This window comes from Caloenas nicobarica, chromosome 2 (genome assembly GCF_036013445.1).
Source record: "Caloenas nicobarica isolate bCalNic1 chromosome 2, bCalNic1.hap1, whole genome shotgun sequence".
Classification (NCBI taxonomy): Eukaryota; Metazoa; Chordata; class Aves; order Columbiformes; family Columbidae; genus Caloenas; species Caloenas nicobarica.
Window position 1 is genome coordinate 84,949,118 of NC_088246.1, and position 19,837 is coordinate 84,968,954.

The window sequence follows — 19,837 nt, forward strand, 5'->3', positions numbered from 1 at the left end:
TGATTGTCCACTTGCTTGCTGCATGTACATGCAACCCATCATTCAGCTCATTAATTAAGACATTAAATATATTAGCCACTGGTTTTGATTCCTGAACAACTAGTTTTAATTGCCTGCCAGTTGAATTTTGTGCTCATAATCATCAGACCTTGAACCTGGCTTACTGTCCATTTGTTCTCCATATCTTATCAATTTGACTGAGTATTCAGCTAGTTGTAGGTTCAAGCAAACTTTCTTCACATAGTACTTTGATATACATTTAGGTTATGATGGTATTTTATTAATACATTAAGGCAATCTGTTGCTGTGTTTATTCAATTTGCTAGTAGATAGACAAGGGCATCGGTGTACCAGCTATCACGTATGACAGAATGTGTCTATTAGTTCATCACCAAGCAGTATTTATCCTCATGTTACTAAAACTATACTTTGCATATAGAAATAATAAGCATGAATAAAATGAAGTCAATAACAGGCTTGTTGAGTTGCATTAAATACTCACATACTTCTTTGTTGGGAGATTCAGAGAAATTACTTTTTTGAGAATAAAACCCAGCATTATAAGTTGCCTGTAGGCTAATTGAAATGGGAAGTAAATCGTTCCTCAGATCAACAAATTGTTTCTTTACTATAATGAGAGCTAAGCTATATAGTTTATTGAAAGAAAGCTGAAGGTTGCCTATATGTGTTTGAACAATGTTTCAATTAGCATATGTTAAAGTCCTGCAAAGTGGTATGACTACTCTATACAGTCCATTAACTGGAAAAGAGTATTAATTTACTTGTCTCATGAGTTAAGTGAATTCATCTGATCAAATGTAAACATAAAAATTAAGAACCGAATCAGCTTCTACAGAATTTGGATCCATAAGCTACCGGGCGACTCCTCTGGAACAATTTAGAGCATCTCCAAGACTGTTTGAAAATTTCTGCTTTACAACAGCTCCTAGAAGGCTGCAATGCTGGGAACAAAGGAACAATCTGTTCAACTTGAGCAGATTTGGTCAAACAGTTTTGATGTAGATCAGTACCTTGTCCTCAGGGCTTTTAACTTCCCAATCAATATTTAGAGGTTGAGGCAGACTCATAACTTACAATAAAGAATCATAAATTCACAGTATACCCATCCAACATTATTTTTAATGTCCTATCAAAATTTATTCAGTGCCCAAGGAAATGTTCAATTAAGCCTTTAGCTGGTTCCACACTTTCCAGTAATAAAGTTTACAACAATTTAGTGTTTTGTAATAACATTTCCAGTTTCCACTGCTAGTCAAAATAAATGTCTATAATATATTTTATCTAACCTTTATGTTGCTGGATTTTACCCTCTTATGTGTTTTTTGGGTTAAGATAGTATTGTTTGTAATTATCTATTTGGCTCATATCTGTATGAGACATTTTCAGGCTCTTTGAAGCAGTGGTTAAAGTGGAAAACATCTCTGACCTATCTTTTAACTGTTTTCTTTTCATTCCATCTATTTTTTGGAAACAGTTCTGCAAACACTGACAGATAATTAATGAGTGATTTCAAATATTTGTTTCGCTTGAAGTTCTAGTATTTCAGAATGTTTGAAGCTGGTATCAGTAAAATGACTTTCTCAAACAGATGGCTAACACTTGGGGTGTGATTATAAAGCAGCGTGTAGTGTCATGTGGATATATTTGAACTAGCTTCACTGTTTGGAAGTGTCTAATTAGTTCACCCTATCATATGGGTTGTAACACTTCCAGTTCCTGAAGTGTTTTGATTATGTAACATCTTCTTTATGGCCTCTACATAACATATTTTTTATGGCCTCAATCTTTTCCTTTTTGGAATGCATCAGTCAGAACAAAAAAGTCAAAAGACTATATTTCACATTTATTTTAACAAAAGTAAATTCCAAAATGAATCTCATCCCATCACTACGGTTTTACATATGAAATAAAGCAACCAGCAGTATGGAAGTGTCAGTTGACATCATCTCTGAGCATGAAGCATTGCAGAAGAATGCATGGCAGAGCATTTATTTGGAAATTTGTGAAGGTGGATTTTATGTACAAATAAAAGAATTGCATCAAAGAATTAACTATGTGTTTTAATTGTATCAACTACTAAACAATTTCCTGGTTACGTAAGTGTTGGTATTTTCTTTTTTTACATGGTAAAATATACTTTTTCTCTTGTTCTGCTGGACATTTCTTGTTTTCCTTGAGATTTCCCTAGTGCGCGGTAACTTACTTTTTGTTTTCCTAGGAAACTTCTCTTTCTTTTCAAACTAACAAAGTTTAGTGCACTCATCCATCCTTCTCACATTACTGTTGGTTTATTAATATTAATGGGCTAGCATTACAAAAACACTGAAAGACTATAAATAGGTTTAGGAAGCATTGTGCAAGGAATTAGACAAATTTGTATTAAAATAATCTATTTTCTAACAGGGGTCTAAAGTTAGTTGCATTTTAGTGATAACATCCATTCCCTCCGCAATTGCAAATTCTACAGATTAAAATTTCTTCAATCCATCCAATAAATAGTGTTTTTCTGCCATAATGCAGGTTTAAATTTATACATGCTTACTGAGGGTACCTCTTCAATCATGTTACCTGGTTTAAACTCAACTAAATATAATGAAATGTTAGTTTTGATATGTAGCATCTTCTGATCCACTCTTTTGCACCTCAGTGCTGCACTATTGTATTCACTATTGTAGAATGATTACAGGGAATATAGAAGAAGCTCTGTAGAGCTTCAGAGGATGTATAATAACAGAAGTTGTCTTTTCGCTCTTTTTTCTGTGATGGTGGTTAGCCTATGATGTAAACTGTGGAGGCTGTTGGGGATGGATTTGGGTGGGGGAGGTTGTTTGAGGGTTTTTTTAGTATGTGCAGAGCCTTTATTGAATGTGTATTCTCCTTTTCAGGGCTGGTAGGTTTCAGCATCCCTACTGCGTTACAGTACTAGCATTATTGGAGAAAATTTCTTTGAACTGTCTTTCTGGCGTAGTTTCAGATGAAAATTGAGGTTTATGTAATCACATTTTGTCCGTTTGCCACTTTTTTCTCCTTGTTGCACTTTCCTGTCCCTCAGGCAACTTTGTATCTGTTAGGAGATTTAATCCAGAAGGACAGACACAGTTAAGACTTTTTTTTTTCAGAAAAATATTCCATTTTCTAATTGTTAACTTAACAGGTTATAAAAACACTGAAAGGAGGTCATAGTTGTTATGGATGCTTTTTATGTGCCCAATTGTGTAATACTTTTATGTACCCACTGTGTTCATTTTCCTTTACCATGGATAACAAGTAAAACTTTTGTGCAAAGGGTTTTATGCTGCAGCAAAAACACTGCAAAATGGTAACGGTAAAACATTAAGATTTATTACATTTTTCTGTAGAAAAAAATTGAGTTGGTTGAATGTTGCAAAATGTTGAGACAATGTTGCCAAACTGATTGGATGTCAGGAAAAAAAAAATGTTATAAATATAGCCTACAAAGATTCTTCAGTTCAAAAGTACTCATTTGACTGCTCATGTTATGGAAAGTTGATGAAGATAAATATATTTTGGCTATGGAGAATAAACTTTTAAAAATACTGGTATGAAGTAAACTTCAGAGTTAATTTCTGTGTTATGTGATGAATAGCAAAAATAACTGTGAAAACCAAAATCCTGCATTAGGTAATTTGGATTTTGACTAGGGAATGAAGACATCCCAAGTAAAATACCATTCCCTTTTGAATTCTTTCAAGAATCTAAATAAGTTTGATAGGTTTGTTTGTCTGGTTTGCATACGAAATACTCTTCCATTTACTCAGAAGTGTATTAAGCACATAACAGTTCTCTAATTTAGTTTGGCTAGAAAATGTCCAAGCTATTGTGGTTTTGGTTTTCGTTTTTTTTTTTTCCCCTTCAGAACATTATCAGCTATATGTTCCTGAATCAGCTCAAGTTGGCTCAGCAGTTGGCAAAATCAAAGCAAATGATGCAGATACTGGTTCAAATGCAGACATGAAGTACACAATTATAAATGGCGATGGCTCTGGGGTGTTCTCCATATCTACTGACAAAGACACAAGGGAAGGAATTCTTTCCTTAAAGAAGGTAAGCAATGGACTTTGAAAGTTCCCTGTGTATGTAATTAAAATATGACAAACGCTGAATAAGCAGATAACAGGATGAAATATTTTACTGTTTAAACCAGAGTGTCAAAGTAATTTTCACTGGGGGCCACATCAGAGAGAAGCAAAAATCAAGAAAACAATTATTTAAATCTTCTGTGCTTTTTGAATGATCATATCTAATATTTATAATAAACTTAGTGAATTTCAGATTAAGATAGTTTAATGTTTCTGAATGATGGTTTTGCATTTCTTTGAAAGAAATAAAATTTGGCAGAAAGTTGTACTATTGTTCCCAGACTGCATGAATTATGGCATAGAAAGTTCATCCGTGGCAATGAATGTGTAACTCAGTGTTCACAGGCTGTTATTCTTTGACTTTTTTGCCAGCTGGCATTTAAAGGGTCAAGTATTGTGCACTGTGTAATGTAAATACCAACTTGCTTATAAAGACTCAAATTGTAACTGGTCAAACTATCACACAGCTATAATTTATATGAATTTCTCATATTTATATGAATTTCCTATATTTAAGCTATTAATTATATATTAAACTATTGATTATAAAATTTTCTTGTAATTTAATTTCATTCTTAACTCAATTCTATGCACAAATCTAATTCCATAGATAATTTAATCTCCATATTAAGTCCTCTGAACTGAGTTCATATTGAATGTTTCCTGAAGTGTCTGCCAACTTCTGCCAATATTCTATAGCTAGATTTAAATTTACACAGAATCACACAAAATGTCAGGGATTGGAAGGGACCTCAAAAGAGAGATGAGTTACTATGTTTAAGCAATATTAAAAACAAACAAACAAACGAACAGATAAAACACCCTTTCCAACAAAGGGAAATTATTTATTTATTTCAGTTTTCACTGAGACTCACAGACATCAACTAGCAATTCTCATGTGCATTCTTGTTGTTCAGGCTTGTAGGCATATGAATGCAGCCCAAAAAATAAAAGTGCATCTGTATTCATATTTGGTAATGTATATTCTGGGCCTGATTAACAGTTTGAGGAATGAAAACCAGATAAAATGTGGGAAAAGAGAATAAATAAAAAATATAACAAAGAACTTTTTTTACATCTGAGAAGAAATTTATATATGTATATTTTATTTAACATCTTAAATAGGCTTTGTAAATGCAGGAAATGTTATTTTTATAATTTGTAATAATTTAAAAAGGGTTTACATCTCTCTCAGTATCTTAAAAAGCTTTAATTCAGTGTCTTTTATAAAGATTGTGTAATACTCACCTCTTTCAGCCACATAAAGGTAAATTCTGTCTTTTTTTATACACTGAAGTTATTTCCTGGTGGCCTTGCTGTAGCTGATTCTATCTAAAATTTAAGTTTTGTTTTCTTTCCAGGAAAGAGTTAATGATCTTCAGTGTTGGGGCAATTTTAAGTAACTCTAGAAATTATAATCTAGATTTCTAGATTTCTTACCTTATAGCTACAGTTAATGATTCAGATAAGCTACTGATATTCTAGGCCTGTCTGTGACTTAAATGAGCAAGAATTTAAATTTAGGTTTTACACATTACAAGTGAACACCTTTACAAGTCACTTATTTAAGTATTTGCTTCTCTTGGAGAGAGCACAAGGTCAGAAAGGACAGAGATATCTTTCTGTTTGGTTGTTGGAGTTAAATGAGTCCTATTGTGAATCTGATTAGATAGTTGAAATATTTCTTTTGTAAATTTTTTTTCAATTATCATCTTTATGTCCAAAACCTTGCTGAATTAGAATACCTTAGGTCTTTTAACATGAATATTATGATTAATACATTTTATTAAAAATAGATTAGAATAAAAACCTCCTACTGGCAAAATAGGATTAAAGCTCATATTACCTGAAATAATGGATGAGTCTATGAGCAAATTTCTTTGTACAACATTAGACAGGCTGTAAATGGGGGCCCAATTTGTTCTTCAAATGTAAGATAAAAGTCAATTTTAACACATTTACTGTATTTAAGCAGAAGCCTAGTAAAATAATTTCTGTAGATTCAAATTGTAACCAGATTTCAGTTTTTTAATATTTTATCAAAACTAAAAGGAAAAGTGATGCAAGTGACTTGTGAGTTGTTCGAAGACATATCACAGAGCATGCTTTGCTTGTAGATTTCCTTACTTCTCAGGAGAGAACAAGGAAAATAATAATTTTGTAAAAAATGTTACTAATTGTGACCCCTGGTAATAATAATCCTTAGTACAGTATTTGTCTTTTCTGTCTTAGATAGCTTAATGTTGAAAATAGTGTTGTTTTTTCTCCTCTGTGAATCACAGTGTAGCAAAGTAAAGTCTTTTTGTCTTGTGTCCCAGTGTCTAATTCTTTAATTCATAGACCTTATGGGAAGAAGAAGAAGGAAAATGAAAGTTAAAAACTGCTTTCACTATGGTTGAAATGTCACCTTTTTCTGGTTATCTGAATGGATTATTCTTGTATTTCTGGACAAAAACAAATGTTGGTATTGTCTGAGTTAATAACTACGCAAAAGAAAGAAAACAAGACTTTAGACTTTGTTTTATTCCTCATATACTTTCTGGCAGAAATGTATCTTCCTATACAACCTAATCCAATCACTATCTGTATAAACTTAGTTTTGTAAAAGGGCATGATAGTCACAATTTGCAATACTGTTGTAAACTTGTTTATTCTTAGAATATATATGCTGCAGAGCAATGAAAATTACTATTTAATATTTCTCTACTTAAAACAGAAATACAACATAAATTAATGAACAATATCTGAGTTAGAATTTACTAAACTCTTATTTTTTATGAACTGATTTGATTTGAGTAGTATACTTAACTTTTTTTTATAATAATAGATTTATCACGCTGTGTTAAATTTCCATGCCTTTAAAACTTGTCTTTATACATTTAGAAAGAGAGACACAGAAAGCAGAACAGAAAAAAACTCTCATACTGTTAGAATTAAGGGAATTAATTAATTGCCCTTCAATACATGGAGGAAAAAAGAAATATATAGCATATATAAGTCCTGACCAACTATTTTTCTTATACATCATCAGTCAAATTTACTGTAGATTTTATCTACAAAATACATACCGGCATTGACAAATCACACATTGAGTTCCTCATATTTCTTGCCTTAAGTACTACTTTTCCACTCCTCAGGGTGATAGGAAACACCAGGTTAGCCTTGGTCGAGCTTGTACTGATTTCTGTTCGGACAGGCGGTCAGGTCCACATAGAACAATACAGGTCATAGTAGAATTCTCCCATGCCACAATATCATAATAATTTCTATTGTGAGGGAAAAAAAAATCCACGGGTATGCAACTTCTTTCACTGTTATGCTTGTGTCCTCACACTGTTGGAAACTTAATGGTAGTACATATATATACATATGTACAAACTACCTGCTTTGCTCGGTGTAGTAATATTAACCTACTTATCCTTCTTTATAAATTGGATGAAACCAAAACTTTGTAATCCAGTAAGTATTGAGGTGTCTATTATCAAGAAAGACTGCTTTTGCTCAACACACAAACATATTTTAAAAATTGCAATCTGAAACTCTTAAATCTGTTCTAGGACTGCATGCATGGTCTGGCATATTTTCTTGAAACAGATAAGTGCATGCTTTATGTCCTCTTTGGTTTAGTTGTTTCCCAGAAACTTGCCTAACTTTATGGAAGTGCAGACAGATGTTGATAAAAGTTAAAAAAATTACAGCAGAAATTCTCCTCAATACTTCTGTATTTAAAAAGTGTCCCATTATGTGGTAGCTCTGTCAGGTAGCTCCCATTGGCCTTGTCATCATCATTGCAGCCAGTCCATACAGTCAGTATAGTACAATTCTGAACTGAAGAAGTGGCTCAGACTCTACCTGGAAAGTGGGCACATGTTAAGATTGGAGAAGAGTTCAGAAGAGACTGACAGCTCTTCATTTGTACATATATTTTTCCCTGCAAAATCAAGGAAAAGGTAGTGACTCAAACCATAAACTGGAGTAAACAGGGGTTGTGCAGCACAACAAATAATACATGTTTTGCCATTGATCATGAGTTCTGAGATCAGTTTCTTGAGATGTTTAAGTCATCTAAACTGAACTGGTATTTTTTAAAGTCATTTCAGTAACTGTAACTGACAATATATAGAAAAAGTAACTTCTCCCATTAAATTCTTGATGGGCTGTCTATGAAATATAGTCAGTACTGTAGTTAGGTTGAAGAAACCAACTCAAAATAGTTGTAGCCCTGTAAACAAGGCTTCCAGTAAAAAGATTACTTAATTCTATATCTGCTAATGGAACTTCATTACTTGCATACTTTTAAATTAAATATCACTGTAGTCGCCTTTACTACATGACTATCTGATGCTAGAAGAGTTAAGAGTTGAGTCTGTCATGTTTACCTTATGTCTTGCATAAGACAGTGTAATAGCAGAGTTAAAATAAATATCAATATATCGTCAGTAAAATTAGTTCACAAAAGTTTGAAAACCAGCTGAACTAGGGAGATGAAATTTTGACATGTAAAAAGAAGCTAGAAATGGGACTTCTAAGAAAGAAATAATCCCTGCTGTGCGATATACGAGTCAGACACCCACCTTCCTTCCCAGTAGAGAGGTAGGATTTCTAGAAGGAATCTATTGATTTAAATAACAGGGCAATATTCAAGTGTCAGTGGTGCTTCTGGTGGGTGGTACAGCTGTGGATGTGCCTTCCATTCAGCTTTATTGGAACATTAGGCCCTGTAGAAGGCATATTCCCTGTTGCAGGCTTTCTTCCCATTTATGACTGCATAATCCATGTGCAGCACAGCAGTAGATGGCGAGATAGGCTGAAGAGTTGCCTCATTGTTGATGTAGAAAAATTGCAAAGGAAATGATCAAAAATATAGGGATTAGAAAGGTACACAAGCACATGTTTAGGCTATCCTTACACATTTAAGTTCCTGTCTCTTATGATAACTAAGTGTTTTCTTGCAAGGAGCTCCTTTTTCTTTTTTTCAGTTGAGGATTTAAGAGATGCTGAAAATAATTTTAGTGTTGCTATCACTTTCTATTAAACATGTTAATTAAAAATATGAAGTTAATTTAAATTAGGATACATCAGTCTCTACCTTTTTCAGTATTTGGCATTGACCAATTAAAATCAAAACCTGATAAAATTCGGAGACTTTATTACTGAAGAAGAATCTCATGCTCATTGTCAGCTCTGAGTTTTTCCAAAACTGCTACCTTGCTCACAATTCTGTCGTAGAGAAAACCTGAATCCATCCTGCTTCATGTATATCCTTCTACTTACAAGGCATGGCTATGGCCCCCAGAATATCACAGAATGTTGTCGCTTTCCAGTAACATGAAGAAATGTGGTTTTAGTTAAATGCAAAAGATGTAGTTAGCTTGCTAGCAGGATAAACTGAAGCACAGAATGGTATTGATAAATCTTTATTTTCTGCCAACAGCCACTCAACTATGAAAAAAAGAAATCATATACACTTAATATAGAAGGAGCAAATACTCACCTTGATTTCCGATTTTCTCACTTGGGACCATTCAAAGATGTAACAATGTTGAAGATCATTGTTGGCGATGTGGATGAACCTCCGCTCTTCTCTATGCCTTCCTATGTCATGGAAGTTTATGAAAATGCTGAGATCGGGACTGCTGTTGGTACAGTAACGGCACAAGATCCTGATGCTGCCAACAGTTTAGTGAGGTATAGTAAGTCCAAATCACACTAGGTTGAATTCCACTTGCTAAAGAGTTAAAGAGATCTGAGATGTATGAGGCTGTGTCTTTTGTTTTATTACATGAGGGGAAGCATATATCAGAATGGTGTCATGATCAGTCTGTGTGGATTAGATTTAAAAACGTAATCTTGAGCCTTTTGTTGTTTTGCAGTGAAATTGCCATCCAGCCATTTCTCTGGGTAAAGGTCTGTGTGCACTAGTTCCTGTAACAGCACCTCTCCAAACAGCCCACAGAACAAGGCTGGCATACGGTTACCACATCATATAAAATGGCGCACCTCACTGGCCTGCTGGCATTCAGTATCCTGCCACTAGTTGTAAATCTGTGCAGGATCATAATGCTGTTTTTCTCCTGTCATGCTGCTGTTGTGCTGGCCTTCTGCACACCTGCCACACTGTACTTGTCCCAGGTGCTTGTGAACAGGTTTAGGTACACATTTCCCCACTGACATGCAGTATAATTTTTGCAAAACTGCATCTGAGGAGGAAGCCATTATTTTGGAATATGCTTCAGTTTTAGTGGGGTATCAAAATAATAGAATGGGTGTAATAATGCACCCCACTGATGTTGCTAAGCATATGTTGTGTCATCTCCAATTGCCGGTTCTAGGGCAAAGAAGTTTTGAGAAGCAAGCACTTGCAACATCAGATACATCATTTGAAAACTAAATGAATATGTAACATACTAGGAAGGAAAGACAGTCTTTTTAATTAAATTCATTCTTAAATCCAATGCTCTCATTAAAAAGGAAAAAAAAATAAAAGGAAGATTGCTGTGTTGCTGCTCTGGCCAGAATACTTCATATAATAACAGAAATGTCTTGGAAATAGGTCATGGTCCGAACTAAGGAACGGAAATCGAGCTAGAAATACCCCCACAGCAAGCTTGAAAAAAAAGTCATGCCAAAAATACACATATGGATATTAATTCGACTTCTTCTAAATTTAAGAGCATTTGGATTTAACCTTTAACACTCTGGTAGTGGAGTTTGAATTCATTACTGCTTTAAAGTTTTCAGTTACATGTTTTCAGCTTTAATAGGGTCCAATGACATTTTTTACTGGCTTAATTTGTGGAATGAGTTACTGACGTACAGTGTGAGAATTTTGTGGAACAATAAATGAATATTTGTCTCAAAGGTGGTAGTTGATTTAAAAGAAGAAAAAAATCTTCATGAATACATATTTGATGCTATTCCTTTTTGTGACATAATGGTATAGTTTTTGTGGAAATCATATGAGTACTTACTTGCAAAACAGTTTTTCTTAAAGTAATTGGGCATTTTAGTCTCTTGACTGAGTTAAAATCTGCTGGTTATGCGTAATTGTCTCAGTAAGATAAAACAATTTTCGCAGAACAATGAAAGTGTCAGGTTTTTATGGTTGTCTTGTGCTAATAGTCTAAGATTAAAAATGTTTAGTGTCAGACAATCAATAAGTACAATTTCTTAGTGGCAAGTTATTGCCTTTGAAAAATTGCCACTACAATATTTGTGTCTAAAGCATAACATAAATTAGAAAATTTCACTAAAAATAACTACCAAGTGCCTTTAGCTTTGATACTATAATTCTGAAACAATAACTAACAGAGTCAGACAGATTAGCTGTCATGGTAGTTTTGGAGTAGAAAGAGCAAATGCAGATTTGACTGGTTCCTCCATACTTCAACCGCCAGTGGCCTCTAAGAGTTTTGTCTAGAAAGGATTAAGACAACCATAGCAAAAGGGAAGCAGCAACAGTGTGTACAAAGGCTGGAAAGGTCATTTGGAGATGGGGGGATTGAAAGGAAAAATATTTCCAAACATTTGTTTTTTGTATGACTCTTTTTTTTTTTGCAAACAGGAATTTGTAACCACTTATTGAGGGCAAAATGTTAAATTTCCTTATTACTCAAATAATTGAGGAGAAAACTTGTCCTTACCTTGTCTACCCTATTTCCACCCCACCTCTCCCCGCAACACACACACATCGGTGTTTATTTTTGCACTGTCAATTTTCTCTCTCTCTCTCTTCCAATGGATAAAAAAGTACTAGTAAAATGCACCAAATCATGAAACTCTGAAAGGAGCCAGTCCTCAGTTACATTAGAAGGCTTCTGCAAGGGCAGTAGCAGTTCAGATATCTTTGACATATCATTGTATTGTGACCAGGTCCACTGTCTAGCTAGGTTTTATCCATCTCAGTGGAAGTGACAATGAACATCATTTGTAAGCGTGTGGGCTTTTTGTGAAGACGCTGGTCCTCTAAGGCCTGGACTAACATGTTGGTATGTGGGACTCTGAAGAAGTACCAGGCTGGGTTGATGTGCCCTCAGGGTCTTCTTGAACATCCTATTGTGTGAGGAGAAAGGCTGCTCTGAGAATGGGCAACTTTAACCCCTCTTCTCTAGGAATCTTATAAATGCTTATAAATATCTTACAGCCAGGTGTCAAGAATATGGTGCCAGTGGTGCCCAATGACAGGATAAGAGAAAACAGGCACAAAATGAAACACAGGAAGTTTCATCTGAATGTGAGAAGAAACTTCTTTACTTTGAGGGTGACAGAGCACTGGAACGGGCTGCCCGGAGAGGCTGTGGAGTCTCCTGCTCTGGAGATACCAAAAAAAACACTTGGACATGTTCCTGTGCAACTTGCTTTGTGTGTACCTGCTTTAGCAGTGGGGTTGGACGAGGTGATCCCCAGAGGTCACTTCCAACCGCAACCATTCTGTGATTCCCTCACCTCACTTTACACACAAAGACTGACACTGTGCAGAAGGGCTTTTTCTTGTTTCAAGGTTTGGCCACAGCTCGGGAAACAATGGGTTGGAAGTGGTGCGCAACCTCAGAAGCAGGCCAGGCCAGCTGGGCTCAGCTGTTGCTCCAGTGGAGGCAATGTCCTGCCTCATGCTCCTGTCACAATGGTGGGCGAAGGAGCATCTCAGAGGAGGCTGTTTTTCTCAGAAGTGTGCTCACAGTGCACTTAGGTCCTTCTGTACTGGTTTGCAAGAAAGTCTGAGGGTGATGAGATCATATCTTGCTTTCATTTCCATTCCTGGTTCATCCAAAATAAAAATAGTGATTATGAAAATAAAAACCAGGAAGATTCAATGTAACTTTCTTAGAAAGAACAGATCGCACAGTTTCCAGGGAAGATAGCTACAAATAAGATTTGCACAGCTGATCTGTGTGGAGCAATGGAGTAATGGTTCCTCAGCCAAATGGCTCAGGTATGTCTTCAAATGCTGTGAGTCTACAGGACAAGCTACAGAGCAGTGATTTGCATAACAATTTTTCCAAATCCACTTGTGAGTGCTTTCCGCTTTATGAGCATGCTCGCTGCTGTGTGTGAGATTGATAAAGCATTAGACAGACACAGTTGCAACTGTATCACTTCTTTGTTGTCCAGCTGCTAAAAGAGATACAGTGCTGTGATTTGTTCACTGCCCAATTAAGTAACACTTTATTTTGGTGGCAGCAATGATTCTTTTAACCAGAATAATGGTTAGAGGAATAGTTACAGTAATTAACAATGGTGAAAGGAAATCTTTTTAAAAAATAAATTATTTGAGCTAAAACCCCCAAATAAATAATGATCTCTATTGTTATCAGTAGAGAGGAGCTGAACACTTTTTTTCTCCTTATTTCCTCACTGCGATTTCATCACAGTGATTTCAGCTTGTTCCAGAGCTGAGCAGTCTTTGGAGGGCACTGACTTGATGTCAGTAATTGTACTACTGTTTTACTTTTTCGACCCCACGAAAAGAACCTTTGTAGTAACAAATGTAGCTATTAGAGGTTTCTTTTATTCAGACTTTATCTGGTTGGAAATTTGAGTTGTTTTAAAGGATTTTTCTTTTTAAGTTGATTTTTTTTTTACTTCAAGTGGATATAAATGCATTTCATGGAAACTTTTCAAAATGCTGTGTTTTAAAATAAAATATTATTATTCTACTTAAATATGAAAATCAGACATAATCATATGCAACATGAAAAAGAAAGATATTAAAATTCTATCATGTATCAATTGAAAAGATAAAGATTTTTTGAGAAGTTTGAAAAACAGTTATTTACTTAAAAAGATTTGTTCTAAATCAATGGAAAACACCCCAAATTGTAATTAATTCACAGTGATTACTGTCTTGTTGGAACATTTATGGGAAGCTAAACCCTTTTCATTGCACTGCATCAAGTAGTCTGCTTCTGCACCAAAATCTTATTGCTTGAAAAGATCAGGGTTAAATCATGTCTTATATACTATCTGGTGTGCAAGCAGGTCTTGAAAGTTTCCCATACAATATGAAAGAAAGCATGACTATTAAATGCTCTAATTATAATTTTATTTTAGTATATTATTCATTTTAAATCTCTCCATGCTTACTTACAAATGATCTTTTTTTCTTCCTGAACCCATACACTGAAGACTTCCATGGATATTAGGGTTGAAAACAGCTTTTAATTGGCAAGTTGCATATGTGCATTGGGAGCAGCCCCAGGCTGCTAGTACTGCCTCAGGGCTGCGGTAGTGCCTGTTGAAATCCTGCCATCTTCCTCTAGGTGGTTCTTAGGTGGTGAGTACATCTAGCCACAATGCATGCTCCTGATGATCCTTGCAGCTTTCTGAGTGAATTTGGGCTGTCTTCAGTGGAGTGGTTTTCAGAAAAATAATGTTACTGCTGTTTCTCAAGCTTCTGCCAAGTTAGTGATTCAGAAAAGAGCACAAGTGTAGTTTTAAGACCATGACACTTTCTGAAACTCTGATAAAATAGTGAAAATAGTTGCATGACATGGGCAAGTTCCCTCATATTAATTTGATCCCAGTTTGATACTGTCCTATGAGGAACTGAAAGTCTTTATTAACATTGTACCCTGGTAAGAGTAATTTTTGGGAAATAAGACATGCTATGATAGAAATACTGTAAAGATAACTCACTGTTTTTGCTGCTACTGTGCAATCTTTGTCATGCAGTGGTACAGGAGGCAAATCACAGTTTTGCACACTAATGAGAGGTCCTGTCATCATTTGTTACTCTCACTTATTATGTTTGACTTCAATTTGCATTTCTGGGCAGAAATGGCCTCTTCACAACTACTTAGCAGAAGACTCCTGGTGAATGGGGTACAGGTACTGGTCAGCACTCTATGTGTGATGGTAGTGTCAAACAATAAGAAATATAAGCACCTTTCCTTTCCAGAATGATATCTATCATGGCTTGGTTAAAAATAACCTCATATTTTGTTGGATCCTGGGAAGGGTGATTGGTTTATTATATTAATACACTGGATTTTTTTTTTTTCTCTAACCAGTCTGTAATCTACTTCACTGTAATGAATTTTATTCTCTAGGGCTGAAATTGATTAGCTATTGGAAACCAAAGTAGCCTTAGTGCCTTCTTGACGTCACAAGAAAATGAACTTCTTTCTTCACTGTGCTCTTGACACTACTGCTAAAAAAGCAGTAAAATGCAGAAGAAATAATTATGAAGCATAAAAGGGCACAAGGTTGTCTTTTATAGAAAACAATTGTTTTACTTCCAGGAAAGGCAACCAACAACAAAAATATAAAAACAAAGTAGCAAAAAAATAACCAAGGAAAGTCAGAAAACGCTTTTTTTTTTTTTTTCTTATGAATATCATACTCTTTATTTTGTGCCAAGTTAAAGAAGAATACAAGTGCAGTCTCAGCCCTGATTCTGGCTTCTCACTTTTCTAATGGTCTTATAAGGGATGATGTCTCATAATGGTTATGACACATGTAAATACTAATGAGTAGAAAAATGTGCTTTTCCAGCACCATATCTGATCTATAGAAGGTATAATGAATTCAAAGTTGCCTTATCCTAGTTTGATTTAAATTAACAGCCTTCCTTTCTTTCAGACAGTATACTGAAAAATTAACAGATTACAAGTTTGTGGGATTATAACAATTAATATGGTGTAGGAAATTGTTCTTCAATTCCTGCATCACATAGAGAAACTTATTTTAACTTTTGCTGCATTGTTAGTAAAATATATACATAAGTTCAATACTTTCTGGCATCAGGCTTTAGAAAGTGAAGTGAATTTTCAGTAAACGGTATTTTAAGAGAAATGCTCATATGTAGATGAAAGAAAATATCCATGGAGTTTCACTTATTTCTAGTATTATTTCTGAGAACTTTAATGCGTGACGTGTTGTGGAGGATTCTGGTTATAGACTATTTTTCTGATGTAAAGTTTGTATTTACTAGAAGTAGAACAAAACCTGAACATTTGCTTCAAACTCAATCACTCAAATTTTGGTTATGCAGCGTCAACATATTAAGTGAAGGAACATGCAGGAGAGAGCTGTGTGAGGGGATTGGATGGGAGGTTGAAAATGAAAATTGTATTTTAAAAAATTGTTTTTCGATTCTTGCCCTCTGAGATCAGAATCCGTTTCTACACTGCTCTGCCCTACTGTCAGTAGGGAGAGGGGATAAGCCTCCTACCCTGCTGGAAAATATAAAAGCCTCTTCATCTACTTGTATTCCTTTGTTTTACTTGCTCTTGGAATGTCATCTAAGTGGAATAAAGTCAGTTTGCTTTCTGCTATGCTGTGCACAGGATGCTTTGTTGGCTGTACTTAGGGCAACCTGCTGAGATCAGTGCCTTTGTGCTGACTGACCGGCCCTCCCTCACATGCCTGATGGGGCATCATCCTCCCTCAGATCCTTCCAACCCTGCACTTGTGGAGGCAAAGGCAAACATCTGTCCCTCACTGCTCAGACTCTCAAAGCATGACATTGCTACAACACTGTGATCAACACCTACAGAGACACACTAGTATCCTCTCAGGGTGTATGAAAGGCTTATAGTCAGTTAGCAGAGAGGAGTTGTGTCCTCCTCCATCTCACCTCCTTCATTTGTTTGCTCTCTGTATTCCTCCAGTATTATTCTTCTCCAAGATTGTCAGTAAATCAAAACAGAAAAAGAACACCCTATTTTGAACAGCTGGAGACAGAGGGGGATTTTTCTCCAATTTATTCTCTGATTCTCTTTCTGTCTTCACAGCAAGGAACTATTTTAAAACATTTCTTCACAGGGTTGAGGTGGGAGATCTGTTGCTGAGTTTTTCCCTGTGGCCTCAAATTATTTTTGATTCTTCTCAAGCTATGTGTCCCAGACCTCCCACTAACAAAAATATCTGTCTCTCTGTGCAAGAACTTGTAAGCTGTTCTGACAGCTGTTCTGAGTAGGAAGCATCTAGCTCAGGATGGTGGTCAAAATCTTGCAGCAACCAGAACCATCTCCATCCCTCACTTAAAACTGTGAGAGAAAAAACTGACAGATCATCTCTATATGGTGACTCTGAGAGCCTGAGTTTTCATGCCAGGACATCATCTTTAGCTTTCTATAATTTCTACTGACTTAAGAATGCCTTCGGCATTTAAAATGCTTTTATTCTTTTAGGAGTCAGCCTTCATATCTTAGCATCTCTGTAGTGTAGTGTTCTGATAGGGCCATTCAACTCTATTAAATAGACATACATCTATCTATCTTGGTTTTATTTAGTTTAATATCTAGTATGAGTAGGAAAAAAAAAGATAATATGGTAGTAGAATACCATTATTTAACTAGTAAAGATGTTAGGAACAAAAAGTCATTCTCACATAACACTGACTGCACTTTATTTCTTAGAAGCAATGGAATATGAATGCTAATCTCTCTGAATAAAAAAGCAACTTTGATATAACTGTTCTGCCATCAACACATCTGTTTGAAATGCATTTGGACAGTTGGAATCCTCTGAAGAGATTCATAAAGTCAGGAAAAATGACAAAACTTTATCTTGCTTTGACTTCTGAATTATGCCTCTAAGGATGTGGGTTGTTCTTAGCCTACATTTACTGGCAGAATTAGCTAGAAAAGATGATCAGTGGGTAACACATGCAGATAGAAACTGTCAGCTAGAAAAGATGGGTGTACAGAAAAGACTCATTTCCTTCAAATGAACATATTCCCATTTTACAGTGTCTAAGACGAGCAGTGTGCCAGCAATGCATAGGGAATGGGAATGAGAGCAGCAGCAGAACACCAGCTTCTGCATGAAATGCAAAACAGTAGCGGCTGTCTCTTGGAGGCTTTGCTAGGAGGCAGTGGTTCATTGTTTGCAATTCCCTCATGCTTCCCAGGATCTGCCACCTCACATCTCCAGGACAAGGAGAGGAAAGGCTACCATTTCTGCTGAGCTGAGATTTCAGTGTGAGGGGTGAGCTGGGGGTCCCGTATGGCAGATAAGAAGGTATCTCTGATCAGCTGATGGATGTCAGCTGGCAGCCAGCTTCAGAGCTAAGTCAGTGGGAACAGCGTATCAAACTGAGTTCCTGCAAGCGCTCTGAAAGGAACAGTATTTTCCTCAAAGTTATGCTGTGCCTGTATGGGGGGGAAAAAAAAAAAAAAGAATTGTAAACAGAGAGATTGCCTTCTCCAAGCCTCCAAGCTCTCTTCAAATATATTTTTTATTTTCACAACTGGAAAGCACAGTTGAAGGCTGTAGTTCTCAGTGGTAGTCTTCTGCTGAGGAGCTCTGGAACATCTAATGTCTCCTTCATCTACCAGATGCACTGCAGGGAGAAAATTGGTTACCTGCTGATTTGGCAGCCAACTTCTGACTCACACTTCACAGTTGCTTTTCTCTCCTGGAAACGTTTGTCTGAACTACTGGGAAACAGATTGGCCCTGGAAGGCAAGCAGTGTAGTCCAAGACAGTCATGGCAATGGAATATCTCCCCACCACCTCATATGGCTTCAAGGGGATTTTGCTGGTTCTCAGGCTCACGGGGAGTACCACTGTCAGGAGGCAGAGAGATGAAAGCCATGCACTGGAGTTATTGTTGTTTTCCAGCTGGTCAAACACGGAGAGTTGCACCTGATCAGCGCTTTCACTGTTCTTCGTAGTATACCTCCTCTCACCCTGTGCAGTTGTTGCTCACACATTTTTCTCTAAGGTACTTTTTTTTAAAAAAAGTCCAAACATAAACATCTCTATACTTTGAGTCTGAGTATCTCTTTCTGAGAAAAGCTGCTTTGCTTTTTTTTTTTTTTACTTAAACATATTCCCATATAATGACATTTGATTTCTAAAAGATAGTGATTAAATGATGCGAGTGGTCAGTTTAGCAGTGATTCTATCCTCCTTCCATGACCTTTTCTAAGTGCTTTTTTTTAACCTGTTTCACTTGTTATTAAAGAACTTTTTTATTATTTGCATTATTTACATATGTCTCAGTACAAAAGCCCAAAGAAGTACTGTGACCTGTGAATCCAGATCTGACTGAAATGTGACTTTGGAAGTTTAATAAGGAATAACAAGTTTGTAGCCAGGGTGTAAGTTTGTAACGGAGTTCTTGTTTGCAGTTAGTAAATAGGGTAATAAATAAAAATAGCATAATGAAAGGATAAGCTAAAGACTTGACTGAAGTCCAAGAAAGACCAAAAAAAAAAAAAAGATAAGTTAAAAACCCAGAAATATTTCAAAATGCAAACTCAGGGCTTACCCTTAAAACACAATAACTAGAGAGAGATATACTGGAATAGTAACAGACTGATGTTAATATTATCTTAAGACTGAATAATTTAGAGAGAGAGATTCTGAAAAGCCTTATGGGTTTTAGTTTCAGAAGCACTTGTAAAAGGTTTTGAAATCATTACAGATCCTAAACGCCCTTAACATTTTTAAAACTTCCATTTTTAGGTATTCACTTTATTATTAGAGACTGGCTAATTTAATAATGCAAACTGATTTTTACATCTAGAATGCCCTTCTGCCTAAAGGCCTATCTTGCATATGCATCTCTCTTTATTTCCTAATTCATACAAATGTCTTTAGTTTTCAGTAAAGATGGTGGGAATATCTGCTCCCAGTGAAACAAAGCAGGTAAGGAATGAAGTTGCAGGAACCAGGGCCTTGCTTTGGTCAGAAGCAGGAATAAGGACACAGATGAAAGCTGGGAATGCCCTTCCGTTGAGTGACTACACTTAATAAAAAGATGG

At 35.8% G+C, this 19,837-nt stretch overlaps 1 protein-coding gene across 4 annotated transcripts in view; it reads left to right on the forward strand.

Annotated features, from left to right (window-relative positions):
* The window catches only part of CDH18 (cadherin 18), a 166,436-nt gene that overhangs the window by 108,143 nt on the left and 38,456 nt on the right, over positions 1-19,837 (forward strand). For 3 of the 4 annotated variants that reach the window (XM_065630181.1, XM_065630180.1, XM_065630182.1), the window contains exons 5-6: positions 3,899-4,086; positions 9,556-9,809. In XM_065630181.1, coding sequence (XP_065486253.1) covers positions 3,899-4,086; positions 9,556-9,809 — 442 coding nt within the window. Of the gene's footprint in view, positions 1-354; positions 362-3,898; positions 4,087-9,555; positions 9,810-19,837 lie in introns of all 4 variants that reach the window. The other variant, XM_065630183.1, reaches the window with a different exon arrangement.